General features: G+C 38.3%; 1 protein-coding gene across 4 annotated transcripts; it reads right to left on the bottom strand.

Moving 5' to 3' along the window:
- C7 (complement C7) lies at nt 1-24,918 on the bottom strand. 4 transcript variants are annotated; one of them, XM_033520583.1, is made up of 19 exons: nt 23,271-23,659; nt 22,914-22,969; nt 22,139-22,211; nt 21,966-22,044; nt 21,076-21,217; nt 20,185-20,276; nt 19,202-19,340; nt 18,393-18,515; nt 16,989-17,232; nt 16,240-16,353; nt 15,656-15,822; nt 14,419-14,647; nt 13,668-13,839; nt 13,227-13,314; nt 11,860-11,992; nt 10,911-11,102; nt 8,576-8,672; nt 3,451-3,635; nt 1-1,506 (listed from the first exon to the last, which is right to left on the bottom strand). In XM_033520583.1, exons 6-19 carry the CDS (start codon nt 20,244-20,246, stop codon nt 1,319-1,321), a joined length of 2,133 nt encoding a protein of 710 aa, XP_033376474.1. In that variant the 5' UTR covers nt 20,247-20,276; nt 21,076-21,217; nt 21,966-22,044; nt 22,139-22,211; nt 22,914-22,969; nt 23,271-23,659; the 3' UTR covers nt 1-1,318. The 4 variants fall into 4 exon arrangements, with proteins under 4 accessions (XP_033376474.1, XP_033376473.1, XP_033376472.1 ...); XM_033520582.1 differs by lacking the exons at nt 21,966-22,044; nt 23,271-23,659 and adding an exon at nt 23,996-24,918; XM_033520581.1 differs by lacking the exon at nt 21,966-22,044.
- Between the last annotated feature and the right edge of the window lie 395 nt (nt 24,919-25,313).

Below are 25,313 nucleotides of genomic sequence, written 5' to 3'. Positions count from 1 at the left end.
TCCTGTTCAGTCTTACACTTTATTGCCAGCATCACAGAAAGAAAAGCTTTATCCAGCTGAGGGTAAGGTTTATGCAAAGAAACTACTGGTAGAAACATAAACAAGGGAGATGTTTAATCTTACTGTATTACTGATAGTAAGAAATAAAACCTGTTGCTTTGAAAGAATACAGACATATCATACGTGCTGATGGTACTGCACTTTGTTGAACATTCTTTTGCTATCAGCCCTTTGTCCTTTATTGCATCCAAGTATAGTCAGAAGGGATGGGACTGCCAGCATGGTAACCTGAATGTACTTGTGATATGTAAGGAAAGATGTCCTGGTCCAGCTATGCCAGAGAGAATGCCTAGCTCTATAAGGAAAGAGTGTAGGAGACTTCTTTTATTCACAAATAGTCTTTGAAGATAATCCAGTGGTATCTCCAAGGTGACTGCATGCAGAATGTCTTCATTGCTGTAAAGATGTGTTTTCTTTAATGGTTGCCTCTGAGAAAGTTTTGCTAAGGCAGAATGCCTCTTTGTTCAACCATCTGTAAAGAAACCAATCTTGGCACAAACATAAATGCGTGTGACAAATGTAACTGAGTTATCTGTGCTTAGAATAAGCATATAATGACAACATATAATGATGATACCTGTTGTTATTATTATAATAATAATAATGACAATGTAAAATGGTGATTTTTCATAAAGTGGTTCTGCATATGAGAAGCTGCAAGCATAGATGTATTCTCATTACTTTAATATGGCTTTACTATTAATGTACATTATTTTGTCATTTAAGTGGATCAGGCTCAACAACATGATCAGTTCTGTGCAGCCTCTTTTCTCAGCAGAGTAGAATATGGTAGAAAGAAGCTGCTTTATTAAAAGAGAAGAATCATACCTCTTATTCTGTAAAGCTTAGTCTGTATGTTTTGCTAATCTAAATCTACTCAGTGCAAGCATGTGTTTGTGTGACTTTAAGAAAAACATATTGACAATGTCAGACATGGTAATCTATCACTATAATAGCTACTTTGGCAATTGCACTGCAGCAATACTTTTTAATTCGGATAGAAATATGAAGTAAATCTGCCAGTGGTAAGGCTGGTGCCTAAGAGCTCTGTTGTGAGCAGTTGTGCAAGTGCATCTCTTTCTAACAAAGAGCCTCAGGCCTTGATACAGAGCTAACCAGATGCACAGTCTCATCAGCTGTGATGGATTTCACAGCAGAGCTTACATTTGGCAGAGCAAGGTTCAAAGTATGTCCTGACCAAGAGCTGACACATTTTGACATATCCTCCAGCAATAAGCAAAATAAAGTGTAACATATCTTATTTATTCTGTGTGTCACAGGGCCTTATGCTGACAAGGGTGACAGTCTCACCCCGGCATCTGAGCAGCCCAACCTCGCACTCGGTCATGGTCCGACGGGCTGCAGAGCCGCTCACTTCAGCGCAGACCTGGGCACCTCCCTCATCACACAGCCCATCTTCATCACAAACACAGATGTTGGATGACACTAAGCAAAAGCACAGAGGAAGAACATTCAGGATAGCACCCAAGTCACCAAAAAAAAACCCCAGGCTAAAATGTTTCTAGGAGATCTATAAGACTGAAAGCAATTTTCTGGAGGGTGCTCAGCTTTTGCATGAAAGACATGGACCTGTTGGAGGAGAATCAGAGGAAACCACAAAAATTATCAGAGGGCTGGAGCACCTCTCCTACACAGACTGGCTGAGAGATTTGGGGTTGTTCAGCCTGGAGAAGTGAGGGCTTTGGGAAGATAGCACCTTCCAGTACCTAAAGAGGGCTTTTAAGAAAGATAGGGACAGACATTTTAATAGGGACTGCAATGCTAGGCCAAGGGATAACAGTTTTAATCTAAAGGAGACCATATTCAGACTAGATATGAAGAAATATTTTAGGATGAAGGTGGTAAAACAGAGGATTAGTTGGCCAGAGAGTGGTTAATGCCCCATCCCTGGAAACATTCCAAACCAGGTTGGACAGGACTCTGAGAAACCTGGTCTAGTTAAAGATGTCCCGGCTGATTGCAGGGGATTGGACTAGAGGATCTTTACAGGTCCCTTCCAGACCAAAGCTTTCTGCAATTCTGTCATTCTTTGCTTAATCTAATTCCCTAATTCTTTCAGGTAACATTAGGTGATATTCAGGCTCAGTGGAAAAACCAGAAGTGGAAATAAACTGTGCACTGCTGGGGCTTCCTCTGCTTGGAGAGGTTGATCATGCTTGTGGGAAAAACTTGCTCAAGGTGTCTCAAGTGCTGTACTCAGTGTCTTCTCTGAACTCAGTTCCTTCTTGAACTGCTCCATGTATCTACTACTCTAGAGTTCAGGTAACTTGTAAGATGAGAGATCTGTCTTTGGACACTAACAAACTGAGCATGCAAACTCTTACAACAGGTATCTACATTTTCATACAGACAGTTTCATGAAGATCAAAGGGTCTACTCCTATAAATAAATATGGGTAGCTGTATCAGTGACATTCAGGTAAGAAGATTCCACCTGATATTTATTTTTCATAACTGTGTCCTTTTCTTTGGTGTTGTGTGCATTTTTTTTTCCCTGTGTTTGTCCTTGCTGAAGCTCCAGACAGTTTTAACTTTGTTGTTGTTATTATTTTTGTCTGTTCAACCCTGCTAGACAAAACAGATGAACTCCTATCTAGTAATCCTTTTTATTTTCCAATTATGACAATAACCATGCCTCTAGCTTGGGCATTTCTAAAACCCTAATTTATTACTTCATCTTCCCATTCCTGGCAACCCTTCATTAAATGCAATGTAGCATAAGACACTCAGGGAAAATAAATCAGGGAATTTGAAAACTACCACTGCAGACAGATTACAAAAAACAGGAACTATTTCCTTTGAGGGAAGAGACCTCACCTTTATCATTATATAAGAAACTGGGGATAGACAGCAAAGTACAAACAGTAACTGGCCTTCCCAGCTAGCATACAGTAAGACTTTTAATTCCTAGCCACAGCATCCTGCTGGGGAGACTGCTCGGCAAATTTCAGGTGTGGATTAGTTACTCCTGTGGGCAGTAAGGATTCCTGCAACTGCTGTTTTAAGGAATCTGAACAGATAGATGCAGTGAAAAAGAGTAGGGTAGGGGTTTCACCAAAGGAGAAAGGGGACCAAAAGGATGATTCACTTAACAGGGTCTAGGAATAAGCTTTTTCTATAGATAGCACATTTTCTTACAATATCCTGCAGGGTCCTCTTTTCCATGGTTGAAGATTCCTGACATGTTTGGATACCAAACATTTGACTAATGGTTTGAGCCAGCTTAGCAATGTCTGGTGCTTATGGGAGGGACTGCAGATGCCATACCAACATCAGGACAGAACAACTGCCCAACTGCTAATGTGTGAGGATAAAGATTTCCTTTTGGTTATATGAACAGTTTTGCTTACATCTGTGAAGAATCTCTTACCGTTGCATTTTTCCCATGGACGGCATGATCCACATGGTATTTCAGCTGCCTGGGGTACTTTGCAGTTTTCTGCATTCGTCAGAGAGTATTTTCTGCCCATACATTCCAAGGCATGCATCTTGCAAACAGTTAAAGGTGTGTTTCTCTTGGTTCTTTGATCTGTAGCACAGGTGTCCAGGGAAGGACTGAAAAAAATAGCAGGAATTGCACTATTTAAATGTGCTTTATCTTGGCATCTCTTAAAAAGAGCTGAGGGAGTGGAAAACATTCAGAGTCTAGTTACAACTTCTCTGTTCCCTTACGTACATCCTAAGAGTGCAGCAAAGAACTCAAAACATAGACATATGGACAGTCCTGACTTCTCCCTTTTCCACAGGATGCTGTACCTCAGCAGAGTCAAGATCCCCACATGAAGAAAAGGGATATTACTGTCTTTTTGCCAGCGACCTCAGCAGCAGTGAGAGAGAGACTTCGGTTAAAAATATCTCAGATCTCAATTATTCTCTAATATATGACACATACATGAATGTAAGTACACAGATGGAAAACATTTCTTATACATATATGATGTATACAAACATGTGTATATAATATTTTATAAGTATTTCTTAATTTTAAGGTGTTCAAATATACTTTAAGATTTTTATTCTGCTGTCTTTTAAAATGCTCAGCTTTTACTAAAAACTACCTTATAATCGACCATCAGAAACCATAGACATTTCTGGAAATACACAACATCTCCACAGAAATTTTAAGGAAAAAAATCACCCAGAGAAATTGCTTATTTCTTGAAATGTGGATAGAGCTTTAACACCCACATAAATGAGCTTTTAAAACTGGTAATAACAATTCTTGGACAATCTTAAATGGTGTTTGCTTTGGGGACAGTTCCAGGAAGTTGCCACCATTTGTGCTTCATGCTCTGAGTGTAGGAGGGGAGTAAAAGAACCCTTCCATTACTTCAATTCCAGGAAGGTGTCATTATTTGTGTTTTATGTTCCAAGTGTAGGAGGGGAGGAAAAAAACCCCTTTCCATTACCTCTGAGTTTTAATCTTGAGCTCCTAGCTTCTCCACTTGTTCTCAATGCAATCAGCAGTATTTGTGTAGAATGAACAAAAGAGTGACTATCTGGAGCAGAGCATGCCTGTACTTTCCCAGATGCACTTTTCAGCCATGGATAAGGGCTTCACAGGGTACCAGAGAGCAGAGATAGGCTCCCAGGGGATGGAGAGCTTTGAATTTCAGTCCCAAAGCCTAGTTTTCAGCATAGCTCCTCATTTTAAGCTCACAAACACTTCCACTGGAACTTTTGGCCAGAACTAATAGGCCAGTTCTGAGGATCAACCTCAGCTAAACAGGTGCTTGGTGGGGAGAAGAGGCTGATAAGGTGCAGGTAAATGGCCCTAATGAGGAAAAAGCAAATGGCCCTAATGAGCTTAATGAAGCTGACTGAAGGGAAGGGGAAAGCCCATAGGAGGAGAGAAGAGGAAAGCCTAGTAAGAATGCCAGAATTCAAACCTTGCTGACTTAATCGCCAGGCATTAAAGTAACTTTTTACCCCCCCCACCCCCCCACTGTGAATTAGGGAATGGGTTTTGATCTACAAGTAAGGCACTAAGGAAAAGAGCTTTCTCCAAACTTTGGAAATGGTTCTTAAAAAGATGATTTTGAAGCCTTTTGAAAGATCTGGCTTTACTGGATTTTAAAATACCTGTAGCATAGTTCATATTTAAGGTATTTAAAATATATCATGGATCTCATTAGCTAAGCCTGAAAAGTTTGATGCGTCTACCTGTGACCAAATATTTTTATTAACTGTATTGTATCTTCCACTTAGGTTAGCATCCTCAACCACTACAGGTCCCTTAACTGCTGTGCTGGGTCAAAATGACAGCTACGAAATCCCTAGCAAAGTTTGTAGCATGAGTTTTCCTTAATCCTCTTTTGTTAACATAAAGAATTAGGTTAACCTTCTTATTCTGAGGCAGACCATAGGATATATAGCAGTAGACACCTGATAAAGGAAACAGGTGCACTTGTATGCATTGTCCTGTTTGGTCATCTGTCTGCACAGTCTCCAAGACAGTGGAGCCTTGATTTTTATGTGAAAGTTACCTTTATAGACAGAAGTATAAGTAAAACTCCCTGTTTATATATCATCTTAAAGAACAAAGCGTGTTCCAGGGAAAGTAATTGTGTTTAATCTGTAATTAATTTTTTATTGCATTTAAAATTGTTCAGATGTCTCCTTTACTTGCCTAAGTGATAAATTTCAATATCTGAGTCTTAAGGTCAATATCTTGCAGAGAAGGCAGCTTAATTTACCTAAAAATATTAAGCTCAGACCTCTGCACTAATCCGTCTGCTTTGCACCACTTTAGCAACACCCAAAAGAGGAAAGGGAGCTGATTTAACCCACTGCTTAAGTTTAAACCCAGGAGTTCAGGGACCATGTTGCCAAATTCTTGCTAGAGTTCAATGCCTCATACTGTCTTGAGATTGATTTACATATTTGCTACAGCTGGGTCAGCAGAAGAAAGACAGTGGAGATCTACATGTTAAGATGTATAAGAAAAATTAATAATTTGCACTCATCCCTGGGAAAGCACATTTCCCTGGGAACATCACAGGAGTGCAATAAAAGTTATTAGAGGCAAGGAATAATCCTTGTGTAAAGTGAATGTGAGAAATTCAATACTTTTTACCTGAAAAAATATGTTTAAGGATAAGAATAATATTTTACTAAAGCACACATATTGTGAGAAATTAAATAATATCTGTTAAGTCCATAAATACTTTCTCTACCTTTCACCTGCAATAAGAGGTAGGAAACTTCTGGTGAAGTGAAAAATTCATCATGCTGGGAATGATTTTAACTTTCTGGAATTACATTTGAGATGAGAAGTTTTAATGTAACACAGTTCAAGAACTCTCAGGAGAGACATAGATGCTTTGTAAACAAATTTAAAGGAAAAAAAAAGAGGGATAGTACTTAAAAATTATCAAATTGCATGTTTCACTGTGGAGATAGCTCTTAGCTAATGGAGGCTGAGGTTCCACCTGTATTAACAGACCATTCTTCTGCCCCTTCCATTGCTGGGGACAATTTACACAGAGTATCTGGTGTCCCTCTTTATCCTAGAAGATGGGGAGTACATCAGACTGGAATGGTTTCTGTTCCTGGTCACTCCTGAGCTGTGCCGGTGAATCATACAGGAACTGGCCCTTGTCAAAGGTCTGCTAGGAGCTGCTACAACAATTTAGCAGCTCTGGTGCCTAGGGATCATTCCCTTGCTCTCATTTATAAGGACAGATGTAGCCTAAGGCACCCTACAACAAAGGACAAATTACCAGCCTGTTCTAGGGTTCTTGTGCTGTTGTGGGCAGTCTCTGCAGATAGACTCTTGGAAAGTGAAAGGATAGAGGATAGGTCTGAAACTATGGTGTTCCTGGATTACCACATGAACTCTTCTTGCTTCAAGCTCTCTTCAGAGAAGAGGCTACTGCTGAAAGTCACTGCCAAAGAAAAGCAAGTTAATTCTGCTCTCTTAGGAAAGATTGGACCAAGCTCCGCTTACACGCTTTACTCCTGCAGAGTTATAACAGGCTGGAAGATTAGTCTGCTTTGACAGCTGATGATTTATCCTTCCATCATTGGATGCATTATTTCAAGACAGTGAAACAATGGCATGAGGTAATAGGAATGACTGTTATCTATATTCTTGCTATTTTGAACATAATTATAAAAGACAGAAATAGACAAGTAGTAGATTAATTACGAATGAAGCTTCAGTGTATAAGTAAATGTAATTTAGTTTAGTCATTTAACCTCCAATGTTACTGTGACTCTGCCAAAGGCCTTCCCTAGCTCTAATTCCTCTTGTATTCTGTTAACTGACCTCAATTTATACACAAACCAGAAAAGGAGTTGCTGACCCTTTTAAATAAGTATTGAGAGAAAAAGAGCAGGACCAGATTACTTAAAGCATTTAGGTATTTAAGGATAGGAATGGCATTAGATGGCAGTTATTACAAACCTGGCACTTACCTTTGCACATAAGACAATGGCCTCAGAACCTAGGGAACTACCTGGTGGATCTGCATCTGAACTAAGCTCAGCAGCTTTAATTTTGAGATGTTCAGAGTGCTAATTTTGTCTTAGAGTCATCATGCAGAGCACTCTTGGTCTATGTGTCTGATGGGAAGTAGACACTCTCCACTGAAAGTTCTACCTTGAAATCACTTGAGACACCTTCACGCTTTCTTTCTCCTGCTACACATGGGTAAGACATATTTGGTCTGTTATCCTGAAGCTTCCAAACTGCTCAGCTCAGTCACATAAACCTGGCCAGAATTCATATCTAGAGCTTGCACCCACTTTATAGGAGTGACTTGATAGGAGATGTCATCTAGTCTATGAAAACCATCCCAGATGTTGGAGTGCTGAACTTTTTGGCACACCTGTTCATCAGTGCCATTTGGTCTCAGGTGTTTTCTTGTTACTCCTCTGTTTTGGTTTTCTTACTTTTGTGTCTCTCAAAGAACCTAATCATTTCCTTACATTATTTCTTCTCCATTGCTTATTGCAGAATATAGGCATAGATCTAGCACAAAACAGCAAACTCTAATCTGCAAGTTATGAAGTCAGGAAAAGTGACATGACTGGTCTGCAAAAACAGCTGTGTAAATGTGAGATGAAATTAGATTACTGTGCCTTTCATAACTCCCTAGTCTCTCAGCAGTGAAAAGAAATCTGCTTTATTTCACTGGCTTATTGCTTTGATGTTTTGTGTCCCAAGGGCCTCTGTTTTAACTTCTCTTCAAATCTCTAAATCTTAAAAATACATTTTTATCTTTTTTCATCTACTTCATAGATCAAGAAAAATTATGCCTTCCCCTTTGGTCATCCAACCAAATTCCAGCACTGCTAAAACCCACTGAGAGTTCTGACAAGGCAGGTAAGTGATGAAGAGGACATTAATTGAGGTGTAAAGCAAACCAAGTACAATGTCTCTTCCTCATGTAAAGTAAAGTTTTGTCCTCTGTCATAGACTGAAAATTTAAGAAATGTAATTGGTCTTGAATAAAGTGAGAATCTAATTGCCAAATTGAACCTGAACTTACCCACACTCATAGGGCATTTTGCACACACATTGTGACTGATATACCTTCTCCCATGGCTGACATTTAGGCTCTGTCACTTCTGTTTTCACACTGGGTACTAAAGAAGAACACACAGATATAAGGGTCAGAAAAACAAGGGCCTACTTTGAAATTATCAGTTGACTTTAAGAGGCACTGAATTATATAGTCATGACATAAAGTAACATCCTACATGGTCATTAAAAGTATTTACTACAGGAAAGTAATCAACAGTATTAAAAAGATATGATACACTTTGCAAAGTTACTGTTCAGTAATTTATACATGGGTCACCAGCCAGATGGAAAGAGACAAGTACTAGGTTAAAGCTTAAACATTCATCTCATTTCTGCAGCAGTTATTTGTTTCTGCTAAATTTAGCACGGCTGAATAGTAGCTGGGAACAGTTTTGTCATTAGGTTTCAGAACTATTAACTTCACTGCTGTCTCTAGAAAACCTAAGGATCAAAACCCCTGTGTGAACCCAAATATCTTTATACATTGATGGTAATGAAAATTATAAGTCCCATCATCAGTCCTCAGCTTGTACCAACTTTTAAAATAAAAATAGTAGTAATTATTGGGGAATTTTCATGATCACAGATGTACCATTCTTTAGCTAGAGAGTTCTACTCCAAATTTTGCTAAACATTTATTTTTATGTTTCTGTAGAATTTATAACAGCAAGACTTGCTAAATCCATATGGACACAATTTCTAAGGAAGTTTTATCCTGATTTTTTTTCATATTTTGTATCTGCCAACATGAAAATTTAGTACTCTGGATTGTTGCTTTTCCTAAAAAAAAACCTCCCTTAGAGATTAAGACTTGCTAAACAAAATAAATTATCAGAGAAGAAGAAAAAAAGAAAAGAAAAAGTAAGAGTTGCAGTGCATTATGATACAGACAGCAAGGATATGTCTTCCTGCAGAGGGGAAATTTTCACCAAAAATCACTGCATTTTCTTCATTCCCTGGATAGTTGGCTGCATAGTGACCAAACACTCCCATCCAAATATATGTATGCCACTGTGTCTATGAATATTTATCTTCATAATTTTTACCCTTATCTCATACTCCTTGAGTTTTTAACTGTTATTTATCTAATTGTTGTCCTTTGTTTTTTTAACTTTTATACTAATACAATTCTCCCATACAGGTAAGCACAAGCTGTATCTTTTTTTCTGATGGAAGCATTTGAAACTTTCCAATTATTGCTGGAATTTGAGAACATGATGCTAGCAAAAGAATAAAAATCAAATGAAAATCAGTTACTGAGGCTAAGTAACTGGTAACAGAAGTTCAGCACTGCTACTCTGGCAGTCTAGCAGCAGCAGCAAGTCATTCACGTACAGCTATACTATTCCTTCAGAAATCACTGTACTTCCTGTTGATGTGTTTATGACAGCAGATGACTTACACCAGGAATTTCACAGGCCTTTTGAAATCTAAGCCTGACTGTCACCTTCTGTAGTTGAGGCAGTATCAGCAGCACCAGCTGATAAGGAGAGGACAGAAAAAAATATAGGAAAAGCACCTAGTCTCCTGCAGCAGTGGCTGTTGTCCCCAGTCAAGGGTCTCCCCAGGTGAATACCAGGGACCTTGTGAAGTAGTGGCAGGCTTAAAGCACAAGCTCCTTGGGTGCCTCTGTGTCAGTGATCAGCATCACAGCAGTGTTCAAGAGAAATTCCCATCTGTCTTCCATGGTTGGAAAAGATGACTTAGAACTGCTTGAAGCTACAGCCTGTTTCCCTTTCTGCCACTGCCTGCCCTTATCAAACTAGAGCTTAAACAGCATGAATTTAAAGCAGCATTTTCCCATTGTTTCCAGTTGCTGGATATTCACTTTGTATCAGCTGTCTGACTGCCAGATCAACAAAAGCAGTCACCCAGTCATCCTCTGTCACAAGAGGCTCTGGTGCACTGAACAGCTTCCAGATAGAAAAACTCTAAGGTGTATTTCATATGGTGGTAGTGTTATACAATATGTGAAAAGTGAAACATATTTGGGTGGCAGAACAGAAGAGATTGCAGGCAATTTCTTAAAATAGTTACTGACAACACTTGATAGCTACAGGGGAGTGGGAAGCAAAAAGCTTCAACAAAACTTCAATGAAATGCCTTCAGGCATCTTGTTTGAACAGACCACAGAAAACATACCCCATGTTTTCTGTGCTTCTTGCCAGTGATGTAAGTGTGGCTTCTCTATCACTGTCTCAGCAATAGCTCTGCATATATCTAAACTACATAAAGCTTAGTTGGGAAGAAACTCCAGGAAAGAAACTCCTGCATTGTACCTGGGGGCTGCAATGGCTTACCTGATCTCTTGCACTGAATAGTGTTCACATCAGGAGACCACTTGAGGCTGGGCTCACACAAAATGGAGTGTGCCCCTTCCAAGTGCATGCTGTGTGGACAAGACAGAGTTATTCTCTCACCAATCTCGTACACAGGTTTCCATGGCTCTAGCTGCAAACCCCCCTCCAGGTCAGGCAGGAGACAAGCGGTTTCTGTGGATTGAAGCATTTGAGACAGCCACAGTAAATCAGTGGATTACAGAAAGCAGTAATGTATTTTATTTTCTTCAAAATTCCTTAAAAAATTGAATGGTGAGATTAGCTGATTTTTCTGTAAAAATGTACAGTCGGGATATTAACTTATCACATCAGTCAAACATGCAAACTAAGGACACAGAGACAGTATCTTCTACTGCCTGCAGGTGCAGCTCTAGATGTATGAGGGCTTCCCTGTATTTAGGACACATGTTTCTGATGATGGTTACTACTAGGCAACAGGTTCATAGTAGAGGGATGTCTCATATATGGGACCCTGGAGACCATGTCCTGGTAAACATAGGGATGGCCTCTAATCAGTGTGGACTAGCATTTGTAGGCAGTCAGTCCTGCTTGAAAGGAGGAAAGGAGGCTGTTGAAATGCAGTGCTGAAAATTTTCATGATTCTTGTATATAGCCCTAGGACTTAAGTAAGCAACAATGCTTGTTTCCACAGGAAGTAATTCCTGGGATGGAATTTAGTCTTCCTCAGTTCAGCCTTCCTTAAAACTAGACTTTATGGGTATGTTTCTAATTCAGCATTACAATATCTGGATTCACAATATAAGTCAATTTAGACCTGATTATGTCTAGGGAATTGAAAATACAGGTGTGTCTTTTCCTCCCATTGCAGCTGGAAAGCAGATGTTCTGAAATGTTTCACTGGAATTCAGAAATGGACCTGTAGTTCAAAACAGGAATCAGTTAGACATACCCTGGCAGTATCTCTCTCCAACTTGCCACTGTAAATTACTGTGACACTTAGCAACAGGATCACCAACAAGAGAATATCCATGTTTGCATGCATAGACAATGTTTTTCCCAACAGGGTATGAGTTTTCAGCATTCTGTAAGAAAATGAACAGGTGAAATTTTGGATATAAAATATAAGAACTACCTTTCATCACTACAACCTAAGAACTACCTAAGCATCACTAAACTTTTGTTGATTCTGGAATGTAGTAGCTGAGGACAGTGAGAAGTATTATTGCTACTCTACAATGCAGTGGTGAGAGAGTCTGGAATATTGGGGGCAATCCTGGTTATCAAGTCACTAAATGTGATCAAAAGGGAACAGTGCTCTCCCGATGGTGTATAAACAAGCTGCAAATATGGCTGTTATCAAACATTAGCAGAGCAGGATAAGATCTTGAACAGCCTTGGGCTGGGGGGAGATCAGTGGAGAGTACATGGCTTTGCCAATTTTTAGGATGGCATATTATCAGCTTTCTAAAGGTAGACTTGAAGAAACAGGCTTTTTCTCATTTTATATTTTGCTGTCTTCTAAGGACAGATCTTACAAAACATTGAGAGTATTCCATGAATTGCAGGGTTTTACCCTTTGTTTGTGAACCAAAAACATCAATGCAGAAGACACCTATTGATTCCAAAAAAAAAAACCAAAAAAACACTAGTAAAAGGAGGGCAAGATTATGGATCTTGCTGAAGGTTGCAGTTGTGCAGAGGCAACTAATGAATTTTGAACTAATCCTTTTATCTATTTATCGAGGAAAGAGACTTATGACAGTCTGATAACATGAAGAAGGCATAATCCATTCATCCAAGGGAGGAATTAGCCCCCCTTGTCAAATAGGCCTAAACTGTGGTGAGGCAAGTACCTTGTCAGGTATTCATTTCACCAGAGAAACAGAATAGTGAGTTACAGAGTGAAGATTCCTAAAATTTGTTTATCATTTTGTTATGGACTTCCTGGATGACTGAACATTTTTTCCTCTCTAGTTTGTTGTGATTTTATATGTAATCCATGTGAATCAGTAAATTTTGACTACATATATGGACTAAAGGACAAGTAGATGACTTTTCTCTGCAGGTACCATGGTACAGAGAAGAAAATATCTTGTTCTGGTTTTTGGTTTTATTTAACTTTCAGTTTGAAGTTTTGGATACTGTCACGTAAACTTCAGAAAAATTAAAAAATGCTGCAAGAGTGGCTATTCACTAGGTCAGGATGCTAAGCTTGCTATGAGAAATACAAATTTGCAAGTGAACATCTATATTGACTGTAGAAAAGACATTGCAGGTAAGGATAGAACAGATAACAGAGCAATAGAAATAACTTACTTGAACAAATCCATTCTCTAAGAGAGGAGGAGGTGGACAAAATTCTGTAGGATTTATGGATAAATCAAAACAGTGTGGTTCAATCAAGCTATGAAGCAAACAAAAGTAGAGTTTAGTTTGAATTTAGTCTTTCCTTTCAAAATGCTACACTCCTCAGTGAAGCCCATTTTCAAGACTATTATGTGTACATTTACACCAGGATTATATTGGAGTCAGGCACTGCCAGGCTATACAAGAGAGTGGTAAATAGAATGCTGTCAAGTTTACTGGCTTTTACCCCATTTTCTAGCCTTATCTTCTGTGACATTCACAGCTTCTGAATTTTATTGTCTTTAAACTTAAATATTAAAGCTCAGTAAGTGATCTCCTTGAATTCAATAGTTTATGCACCCCTCTGAAACAAATTTTTAAATCTTTCAGCTGTCTCCAAGTGTTACTTACCGAAGATGCTGTAACTCCTCATCTTCACATGCTTTGCTTTCATGCTGCTCTCCCAGGCAGGCCTTCCCACCACCACGTGGGGAGGGGTTGTTGCAGGTTCGACTCCTCGATTTCCTTCCCCCTGAACAAGGACTCCAGGAAGACCAGCAGCTCCAGTGTCCATCAACAACGCCTGTGCAACATTTGGGAATATTTGGTTTAATGTGAAAACTACTCTCTTTAAACCACTCCCTCTTTAAAGCATTCCCTGTGAGAGGTTTAAAGGCAGGGGTTTTTCAAAGCTAGCGATGGCCCCAACTGTGCCATTACAGAAAATTCCAGATTGCAATAATCTAATCTTCCATCTTTCCCCAACTTTGACATAGGTGTAATTCCACAGAGGCTATACATTATCAGTGTCTGACAAAACATAAAAACAGCTGCCAGCTATTACTAATTATAAAATTAAAAAATAAAACTTATGAAGTAATTGATAATTAATTTCGGATATGTACATACTTACAGATGGCTGCATTGAGCAGTTAGTATTGACTGCTGTATTTAACACAAACAATAAAAACAGCTCTTTGCTAAGGACTGTTTAGACATGCTAAACAAAGACTCGGGCTTGGCCTGACCCTCCCCATGTTGCTTGTTTGCAGTGATATCTCACCCCAGCAGCCTCTGCATGCTTGTGCACTGGGACAGACACTGGAAGCAGGAGAGCACATTTTGCCACTTCTAAGCTCTCACAGGTTTAAAGAGTGCTGACCTGGCTGATCTTGCACAAGAGTTCCCAGCTCACAAGCTGCTCCAAAGGTGTAAGGCTTGCAGTAACACACACACTGTGTTCCTTCCACGGCTGCCTCACCACCATTCTGGCAAGGCTGACATTTGCACGGATCATTTTCAGCCATATATTCTTCAATGGCTTGTTTTAGGTAATGCTTTTTGACTGAAGAGCAGGGCACTTCCTTTACCAGCTCATATAATGGTGTTAGCTACATAGAGTAGAAAAACATGCATATTAAATAGTTATGCTGGGATATAAGGTTTTATAAGCACATTTCATCATGCAAAATAATTTGTGACATATGCTTCTGCACATGGAATTTAGCACATTAGATACTCTAATTTGCTAATTAGCTAAAATCTTATGTTAGTATTTAATATTAGTCTTTTTATGAAAAGCCAGTTCTGCTTAAAAGCATCCTTTAAAGTTAATGGTATATCAGTAATATTTAGACATATTTGAGCTATGAGAACACAGAGGAGATAAAATTACAACAGAGACCACCAATGTACATTAACTTGAATTCTCACCCAGATGTTCCCAGCATAAAAAAGGGACATTTAAAGAGCCTACTATGGCATTTCATTGAACAGTGATCAAAGGTAACAAAAATTGAAAATATTTTTCCTCTAATTGATTACTTTATGATATTATATGCTTTTACATTTAGCTGAAAACTTCCTAACAGAGATATTTGGGGTTTATACCATTCTTGAGTATGTGGAGAGTTCCCAAAAGGGACATAGACAAGGTAGCAGTGAATAGGGATGTGCCTAGGTCTGAAGTGTCTGACCTGGAGAATCTCTAGTTATGCCAAACTTCTGGATGCAAAGTGAAGGAAGAGAGATAAAAGGGATATGCAGAAGTTGGCAAGTGAAGTGGAGGCCACACAGACATACCCATATGCATTTTGGGGAAAGGGCTATCTCAAATCTGGTCTTTCTCCAATGCTAACATGACTCTCTGTTCCTAACTGGAACTCCACTAAAGTCACTGAAGGATGGTATTGATCTGTCAATGGACTTAGATTTGTGATGCACTTGATCATATTAGCTTCACAGCATTTTCTTCCTGAGAACTTTCCATTTTTTACAAAGTGATCTGAAAACAAAATTAGTGTAGATCATGACATGATTAATCACCAGCTGTAGCTTAATAATTTGTCCTCTTAAAGTGATCCCATCTGCTCACCTCTGCTTCAGGAAAATAGCCTTACCTTTTTTTTAATTACTCTGGGATAGTCTGTCACTGATGCAGCCCACAAGGTGTACATACGACTGTTCCCAGCAGGATTATCTAGGTCTAGATAACTAAGGCCAGCAACAGCACCTGGGCTTCCTCCTTCTATGTAAGGGTCTCCTTTAATTTTATTGCCACTGCTTCCTGCAGATTCATGATAGGAAATACATAAAATGTAGGCATTGCTGTTTACAAATGAAAATAGAAACAATACACACAAAAACTCTGCTAGCAAGTAGTGAAAGGACTCACTGGTGCAGTTCAACAACCTGTGCCTGCATCAAGAGCTCCTACACTGATCATATATAGGAGGTATCTGTTTTTTCAGGTCTTGGCAGTTCTAACTTAGGGTGTCCAGAAAAGTGCTATTTAGTGGGAAAGCATTAGCAATAATTGACAAGTGCCAGAGAGCCTTTTAAACCAGACACTTGATGTATGGGTTCAGCATGTTAGGACAGAATTCATCAAAGTTATCAACACCTCCTCCTCATTTTGAAGCTACTTAGGATGAGATGAGAGATAGATAGATGACAACTGTGTGAGTCACCATTGAACATTTACCTGAAGAAGTCAGTAGCAGTTCATCCAGTTTGGTGCATTCTGTCTTCTTCTTTTTCACAAGGAGTATATTCCAGCCTGATGAGGTACACTTGTACAAGTCTGTTATGCTGACATCTGCAGATAATTCCATCCATTAACAATACTGTACACAGAAAGTGTGTTGGATTCATTTCCGAGTCTCCCACTCGCTAGAGAGGTCATGAAGTACTACACTCAAACTAGAAAGTAACTAACTAGCATTTGTGTACTATGGGAAGATCTACACATTGCTAAAGCTTATGGATGAATTCTCAGAGGTGTGAGGTGTATCTGGGAACAGTTTACAATACCATTTATTTTCTCAGCAGTCTGTATTTTCACAGCACTGCTCCAACGGATTACCATTATAGGTGCCACTCTGGTGTTTGCTCTGTAATTTTTTCTGCTTTACACAGTTTTACCCAACCTTCATCTCCATGTAACCTTTAACATTGTTTGAGATTTATATTCAAGTTTAGACTAAGGAGGTCCTAAACTAATGATAATTTTATTTTTTTATATACCCAGAGCATATCACAAACATGGATCTAGAACTAAATGCTGTGGTTTGAGCACATTTTTTAGTCTTCTTTCTTTTGACCATGAAGAGGATGTGGCAACTTGTAGAAGTCTGTTACTTGATTTTAGACATTAGCTGGAAAAACATACATATAACTTTTTATTCTTGATTACTGAATTTGCTTTCTGCAACAAACACTCTAGTACCCTACCTTCTGCTTTCATTTTGTCAGTATCCATATAAAAAATAACTTTGTAATGTCCTCCTAGAGACCCAGAGTGTAAGAAGTGTGTCCCAAAATGTTCAATAAGTCTTCGGTAGACGCTGTACTCATAGATGACTGGAAGGTTGAACAGTTCCTTCCAGAAAGGCTCCGCAAGAGTGAGAAAATCTGGGCGGTTGTTAATAAACTGAGCAACTTCCACACTGTTCTCCACAACCATCAGCTGCTTACTCTGGGAGAAGGAAAAGCCATAAGTCATGCTCCATGTGACTATCAGAGTGGCTCCTAATAGCCAGATGGCAAACATATTCTATTGACAACTAACCAACAGCTTTACAGGGCTGTTAGATATATCTAAGCAACACAATAAATGCAAAAAAAACACCCTGAAGTCATGAAATGAGGTTGGATCTTTATTTACAATTACTGCAACATCTTTCTTTTCCTCCTGTGTACTTGAAAACTAGCACAAGGACAAATGAGATCTCTCTCTTCAAAGATAATGGTGGCTTCCAGAATCAGAAGCCTGGTAGAAGAAGGCTAACTTCTTATTTGTCTGAAAGTGAATCACAGGTAATACAGTTGTTATTTGCAGTCAATTTTGTCTAGGTAAGGCTTTTATTGTAAGGGGCCCTACCCATTTTGAGGATGCTGCTTACTTATAAAATCTGATATGTCTGTACAATACAGTTCACTTCAGACTCTCAAAGTTGCTTTTGAACTTGGTTATGCTGAGTCTCAAAATATGTCATTGTTAGTGTCTGCTTGGGGTAGACATAAAAATGCATACATTTGTTATTTGATTTTATTTTCTGTAAGATAGAAGGTGTACTTCATAATTGAAAATTACTCTCAAATTATTTATCTAATGCTCCTTTTAAAGTAAGTTAAAAGCATAAACAATGTGACCTCCTGGTTGTTAAAGACACCAGATCTCTCTCTTAATGGAGTTCTACTAATGGAAAATGCATTATAAAATACGTTAATTTTAACCACAGAAGTATTTCAATCTTTTTGCTCCACTATACTGACCGAGCGGTAGCAGGAAAAAAAAAAAGGGCAATCAACCACTTGCAAAAAGAAAAAGATGAATCAATTATGAGAAGAAGCCAATGATTTCTCTCTTAAATATGGAGAAAAACAGATAGTAAATAAATAAATTACTCCTAAATAAGTAAGACAAAGGAAGTAGAAACAGCAGCCAGCTCCTCTGGATTGATAAGCAAACCAGTGATCTCTTTTTAATAGTTTTATGGGATATTTACTGTCTTGCACTTTGTGTCAAAAATGTCTTTATAAAACAAGCATTTTCAACTCACTACAAAAACACATTAATAAAATAGTGAAAATATTTATTCAAAATACTAAGCTACAGTGACAAGTAATACATACCTTTTGCAGATTTTTATTCTGTGTGTGTTTGTATCTGTTTGAATTTTCATACTGCTCTATGTGTTTCATATAAGACCAGGTGCTGTTGAAAAACTCATAACTGAAATCATTCTGAACTTTAACCTAGAAGGTAAAAGATAGGTGTCTCTATGAAGAGCTAGGATTTAGAAACAATAACTTATAGAGTAGAGCAAGGCCTTTCTGATGCAAAATAAGCTGGTGTGTTTTTCAGGCTGAATCCATTTTAGATTTCATAAGAAGTACTGCACACTATTGGAAGTGCATTCATATATCTATATCTATATCTATATCTATATATCTATATATATATATAATCTATATCTATATCTATATCTCTATCTCAAGTATTTACACTATGTAGTAAAGTACATTATGGATTGTTTGGCATGCTTTTGATAAATGTGAGACAAACCAAATCAGTGAGACAGTGACTTCAAACAAAATACCTCTGGAAGATCCACACAAAGCATGCCAAAGCCCTGTATTTCATTCCCCAAAACATTTCTTAGGGTGATTCAGGTCACTGCTTATTCTAATGAGATTAGCTTTACGTTCAGTCTAACTGTGAGAGGTTTATAAATCACGTCTAAGAATTTTTTTTCCCTTTTGTTTTAGCAAGACATACATCAATTTGTATTTCAAAATAATACAAAACTGCAGAGAGGGTACAGGTGTCAGTGAGCTGTGTTTAGGGAAGTGTACCAGCCAAGGGCCTCTGCAAGCTTTGCACCATTCTCCCCGTTTTAATCCTGACTGTAAATAAAAAGCTATGCTTAATGGAAACATACCTGAAAATTATAAGCAAGAACACTTTCACTCAGCCTGTAGTATTCTCTCCTATCACCGCTAAAGACCTTTCTGCATTGCCCTCCAAAGCTTTTTGTATGAATGACTCTTCCCTTGGTCTCACCAGTAATAAGATCAAAGCTACAGGAAGAGAAAATATCATTAAGACAGCAACAAAAATTACAGAGCCATTATAACTGTGTGCTGTATCTGCAAATCACTATAAAAGGTTGATTTAATCAAGGGTTTATCACCTGACAGCCTTTTATACATGCCAAACAGCAGTATGCCTAGCATATTACAACATTGTAAAGGAAATGTTGGTCTTGATTTGTCAACAAAAATTAACACGTCATTATCTCTATAGATTAAGACATTTATATCTCTCTCAAATGATTTAAAGTTTTATTGTTAGAACAATTACTGCAACATAGAAACAACAGGGCATCCATTCCAAAATGGGGGGTGGGGGTATTATATCTGAAATGTATTGCATAACAAGTGATAAATCAATATCAAAGAAACTTATAACAATTCTTTTTCTAGGTTGCAGTTTGGATGTATAAACAGAAATCCATTTGAATCTAGAGTGCTAAATTCAACAGCAATGCAAAAAAAGAATGAACATTGCTAGCTTGTTTTTTTCTATGCTGAAAATCATGTGTTACTAAATGAAATTTGATTTCATATCTTTGTAGCTGTCTTTCAATAGCAGGAATGAAACACTGAAAGCTTTATTTTGTGCTTCAGGTCACAGGACTGTACATCCTGCACTGAACCGCTGGCATGGTGGAAGCAGTTGTACTGGGCACTTTTGCATATGGAATGCTTTATCAGAAGCCCAGGAAGTCTATCTGTACACACAGAGCTTTCAAATACATCAAAATGTAAGTGCATTTGGTACCAGTACTACTGAGCCTGGCACAGAACATTACCCTGCTCCTGTAAGTTCTGAATTCAGAGGTGGTTTGTCAATATCACATACAGTTTTCCTCTCTTCACATCGATCTTCATCTGCACCATCCTCCTCACAGTCCTGATCACCATTGCACACTAGGGATCTGCTAATGCACTGACCTAAATCAGGACAAACATGCATGGTGAAAGAAGTGTTTGTTAGTTTGAAAGTAGCTTACCTAAAATCAAAGTAGAAGTCCTATTGATCTACTACATTAATTAGCAGATTCACTCCCATGATGAAAAGCCTATGCCCTTAAGGTTTATGAAGCCTTAAATGTAGACGTAAAGACATAGTGCACAGGACACTCGAGAGAGCCATAGCTATTTGAGGCTTATGATATGTCATTGAAACAGCTGACTTCTACATCTGCTTCCTAAGCTTTCACCCTTTGACCCAATCACTGGTGATTAACTGTGATTGTCTCCCTAGTAGCACCAAAACATGTTTATCACAGTCCTCTGTGATAAATATCTACCGACAAGATAATGTGCTCCTCTGTGAAGGTATTGAGAGCAGCCTGGATATGTTTTATGGAGTATTAGTTTCCATGATCCAGGTAATTTCATATTTGGAAATAGCCTAGAACAGCTGCAAGACATCAATGTAAGGTTGCATTCCTTAACTACCCTCTTATAATGAAAAAACCTGTTCTCTGGGGCAATCAAGTATGGCAGAATGAGTAAAAGAGGGTATCAGGGCTACAGCATATTATCTTCAATGCTCTGCCATACTCTACATTAAATTAAAAGCATGCATAGTCGAGGCTGGAAACAAAAGAAATGTTTACCTTAGTCAAATTCATCTGCAGATCAAGAACACTGCAAATACATTGCCCATTTACTGAAATTGAAAGATAACAAGGATATTTTCTTAACTTCATGAGTAGAAAATATTGAAAATGGTCTTGGATGGTACCTGAGAAACACCTGAACCGATCACCACAGCCATCTTCTGTTGGGCATCCTCTTGTGGGTTTGCATGGTCTTGTTTCAAAGGTATCCCCAGAGCAGGGGTTTCCTCCATACTGGCCATAAACAGCCACTGTCCGTCTCCTAATCTGAATGCAAATCAAAGGAGACCTTAGAAAATTCAAATGCAAAGCCAGAATAATTTGCTACTGTGAAGACAGTGCTACTAATCTAGACATTCACTATTTTTTCTGCAAACAGCCACACCTGGTATTACCACCATATGGTAGCAAACTCTCAAGTTAATAGAAAGACAACATTTTTGTCTATAATGTCTTTAGACTGGTGCATGAGCGTGGTTTGTTTTGTTAAAAATGTAATATGTACCTGAAGTCAAGAGAAAGCTGCTAAGAAATTTAAGTGGTTTTTTTACACTTTTCATAGGACTAGCCATGCCTGAGATGTATTTCTTAGCATTTTCAAAGTTGACAACATCATTGAGGAAGATGATAAAATCTTACATCCAGTGGGCTAGTTTTGGTTCCAAAAAAAGGTAAGTATTGTCTCATGGCACATCTTTAACTTCGACTAATCCCTCCTTAATTGATGTAACATCAAAGTAAATGAGAAGAAAAATCAAAAGCAAGTGTCTTGCACATCTACAGAGTTGCAGTGTAGAAATCATCAACTTATTTTCATTGAACGTAACCAAGTTTTCTTCCCTTGTGTCATGATGACACTAATGAAAAATCAGTGGAATTTGTACAAATCAGCATCAGTGGAGGAATATCGGTGTTTACTGGACAGTTCAGCTGAGCTTTTCGAAACGATCACCAAAATAAAAGGATCACAAATTATTTTAGAACATGAACATCATAGCTTTGAAAGGAAACATACTGAGACAGACTGGAGAATTTATCTTCTCAGTTCTTTGCTCTTCACCCTTCTTGTTCTGCTGGGGCTTTTGCCTGAGCACCTGATTTGGGGGTTTAATGTTAGAGTGGCTTCTTAATAACTGGGGAAAATGTATATGCTAATGAGATTATAAACACAGAAAAGATTATCTATACCTGTTTTTGAGTACAGCCGTTGCACTCGGACCAAGGGCCAAAAGAATTCCAGTGGCAATGGATTGGAGAAGGGCTGCTCCAGTATTGGTTTTTGCATTAAAAAAACAAAAAACAACAACAACAAAAACCCCAACAGAAAATCCAACACCCCCCCACCCACCCCCCCAAAAAAAAACAACAAACAAAAGAAAAGAGAGAGGAAAATCATCAGGGATTTCCATCCATAAGCATGTGTGCAAAACTTTCCTAAAAGGCAAAACATACCTTCAGTAATAATTAGGGGTATGACCAGGTTTACTGTAAAACCACTTGGATTTGCTTTTCATGCCTAAGAATGAAATCAGTCCCAGCTTGGCCTTTCTGGCCATTGGAAAGAAGAAACTAGACACATTCACCTGGCCTAAAGATCAGGAACAAAGCAAACTACCAGTTTCCATGGGAGGCATCAGGGGTGCAAACAGTCCCTGGGACTGGGGCTGGCTTGGGGTAAACCGTGCGGTGCTTCAGAGACATGGCTTGCTGTGCCTCACACCACCACTGTACACTCTCTTCCCCAAGGATGGCTGATTCCTCTGGGTAGGAGTTAAAGGACATGAGAACACCATCATGCTTCACTGTTGTTGCCACTATTGGTGGCAGTGCCAGAGCTGACACCAAACAGAATGTATTTCTCACAGAAAATATACTAGATGACCCTTGAAATCCTGCCTCACATCATGCACCACAATTATACGTGCTTAACCTTCAGCATATATTTTATTAAATAGATACTCACCTGGAAAAAATGGGAAAGAAGCCTGAAACTTCCAGCAACAGAAAAATCTCCAGCACCTGAAAAAAAAAAAAAAAAGGGAACATAAGCAAATTCACTTTGGTTTTCTACTTTTTCCTCCCTTTTTTAGGTCATGCAGTTGTTCAAGGTTTCTGCAATCTGTACACTAGTCAGCTTAAGAAATAAAAGGAAAATGTAACAGATTTTTCAGCTTTGTTGTGCAAGCTCATTTTTAAATTTTCTTCTTTCTTGCAATGCTGTCCAATTATATTTTTCAGCTATTTCTCCATATAAATTAATATTTCATTGCACTTTCCATATTCACTTCATCAGTACAAATTAAGTATGCAATTTTCTTACCTTCATGTTATACAAAATACTCAGATATACAGCAATTACCAGGGAAAATGCACTTCTAGCATTTTCAATTTGGAAGCCAAAGGAGTCAGTCAGTCTGTCTGCTGTTCATCTCTTCTCACTCTGCCTTGCTACCCTGCTTTTCTTTCCCTAAAAGGGTTGAATAGTGCCAAGGAATTTTAACCTTAACCCATCTAGCTCTCTCCAGAGGCACAGCCTGCTTTGGGAACTGCTTAGTATTTTTAAGACATATAAATCAAGGTTTGGATATATTAACTGAGGCTGGCAGAAAATTGTGAGCATTTGCTGAAAGAAGAATCATCTTTTCCTTATCTTCTCATAGTTTTTTTTCCTCTGAACAAGTCTTTTGAGAGATCCCAGGCCACATGTACTACACAGTGACTGAATTTACAGCTGCAGCAGGAACTGCTCTAGAATAAAGCTGATGTTGCTAAGGTTTCATTTTAAGCACAAATCTCTATTCTCCACTTCCAAAATCATGCTGATTTTTGCATATAATATTTCACCATGAAAATCAGCTTATGGATCTGAATGCAAGTTTTAGTTAATTCTGGTTCTGCATATTTTTTGTGAAGATACTCATAAAGAAATAAGAAGAACACTTAATTTTCTCTTTCCTTATTGTGCCATGTACTTTTTTTTTGTTCAGAGCTGATCCACTGCAGCAATGCCATGGAAATGCCAATGAAAATGCTGGTGAAACTTACCTTAATTTATCCTAGCGTACCCCAGATGAAGGCTTCATGGAAAAGTAGCACCTCTGTGTGAAGACATCTCATATGCTAGATCTCAGATACTACACCAATTCTGAGCTGCTTACACAGTCCTTAGAAGAAAAAACGCATCATGCCATAGCATCACAACATGTTGAGTTCTAATCCCTGCACTCTGTTGGCATGGTCTGCATCTCCTTAAGGAGATGCCTAGATCTTGAGTCACACTACTTTCTTCACTCCTCAGAGCAAATTTTGATGAGCCAGAGCCTGTCTTTGGGACTTCTCAGGTTTAGCATCTCTTTGATAAACTAATTCACAAGCTTTCAAGACTTCTGTACACATTTTATTGATTTTCATCAAAATCCTCAGGCTCTTATTCAGTTTATGACTAATTTGTGCAGCAGTGACAGTGATTGGTGATTTGCCTATGAATGAAATTGTTAAAACTGAGTTAAGACCTTTAATAGCTGGCCCAGAATACAGGAAATGCAAAGAGTATTTTATCTATCCAGACATTTGTCTTAATTTTTCAGTCAGCTGTTTTAAAGGCTTAAATACCAATTTCACTTCTGGTAAGTATATCATTAGCTATAGTAACCCTCAAGAGTAAAATATACTGTAATTTGGTCCCAAACAAGACATTCAAATAAATATTAAAAAGGACAAGTAGATGTAGCAAAGAAAGTGTATGTGTTGGCAGAGGTCTGGTCTCAATTAATAGGTAGGCAAATAATTACTAGTAATGGTACCATATTCAAACGAGTTTATATTGATAGACTTTCTTCCTGCAAAAAGTATTTCAGCACTACAAATATGTTTCTGACAGATGCTGTATAATAGTCCTTTTAGTAAACATTTTCAGGTATTTCAACCTAATGATTTTATCTTCTTTTATTTGGAAATATTTATTTGCTTTTTTCCTGATCCTGCTTAAGAGTAACAAAAGCAAGAAACTGAACCAACACGGTGCAAACCAGAGGGAGGGTAGAGCTGGATTTGTGCTGTTCTAGGACTGCAAATCTATGAGGCCCTTGGCACTTCACTGCTTTGCAGTAGATGGGTGTTCAGCCTCTCCTTTAGAGCAGTGGGCCTGGGAATGACTGATTCTTATTTCATTTCATAGGGTATTTACAGCAGATTTTTTCTACTTAGCATTTAAGCTCTGAACTATTTATATAGTTTCCTAATTTTTGTGCATATTACTGACACAAGTAATATATTACAAAGGCAATATGCAGTAGCAGAAACATCTACTTACACTTGAATTTTGTGACTGTGCAACATCTAGTACAGTCTCAAGTTGACTGAC

Source organism: Parus major, chromosome Z (genome assembly GCF_001522545.3).
Source record: "Parus major isolate Abel chromosome Z, Parus_major1.1, whole genome shotgun sequence".
In the NCBI taxonomy this organism is placed as follows: domain Eukaryota; kingdom Metazoa; phylum Chordata; class Aves; order Passeriformes; family Paridae; genus Parus; species Parus major.
The sequence above is the reverse complement of the archived record's forward strand: the minus strand, read 5'-3'. Positions and strand labels throughout refer to the sequence as shown.

Bases quoted from the DNA above. Each gene is read 5' to 3' on its own strand.
- C7 (XM_015615052.3), bottom strand. The intron at 22,212-22,913 runs GTGAGTATCTAT...ATACTGGAGCAG, and splicing joins TTCTTTCCCATTTTTTCCAG to CCCTTCTCCAATCCATTGCC. The intron at 13,315-13,667 runs GTAAGTAACACT...TTTGCTTCATAG, and splicing joins GAGGAGTTACAGCATCTTCG to CTTGATTGAACCACACTGTT.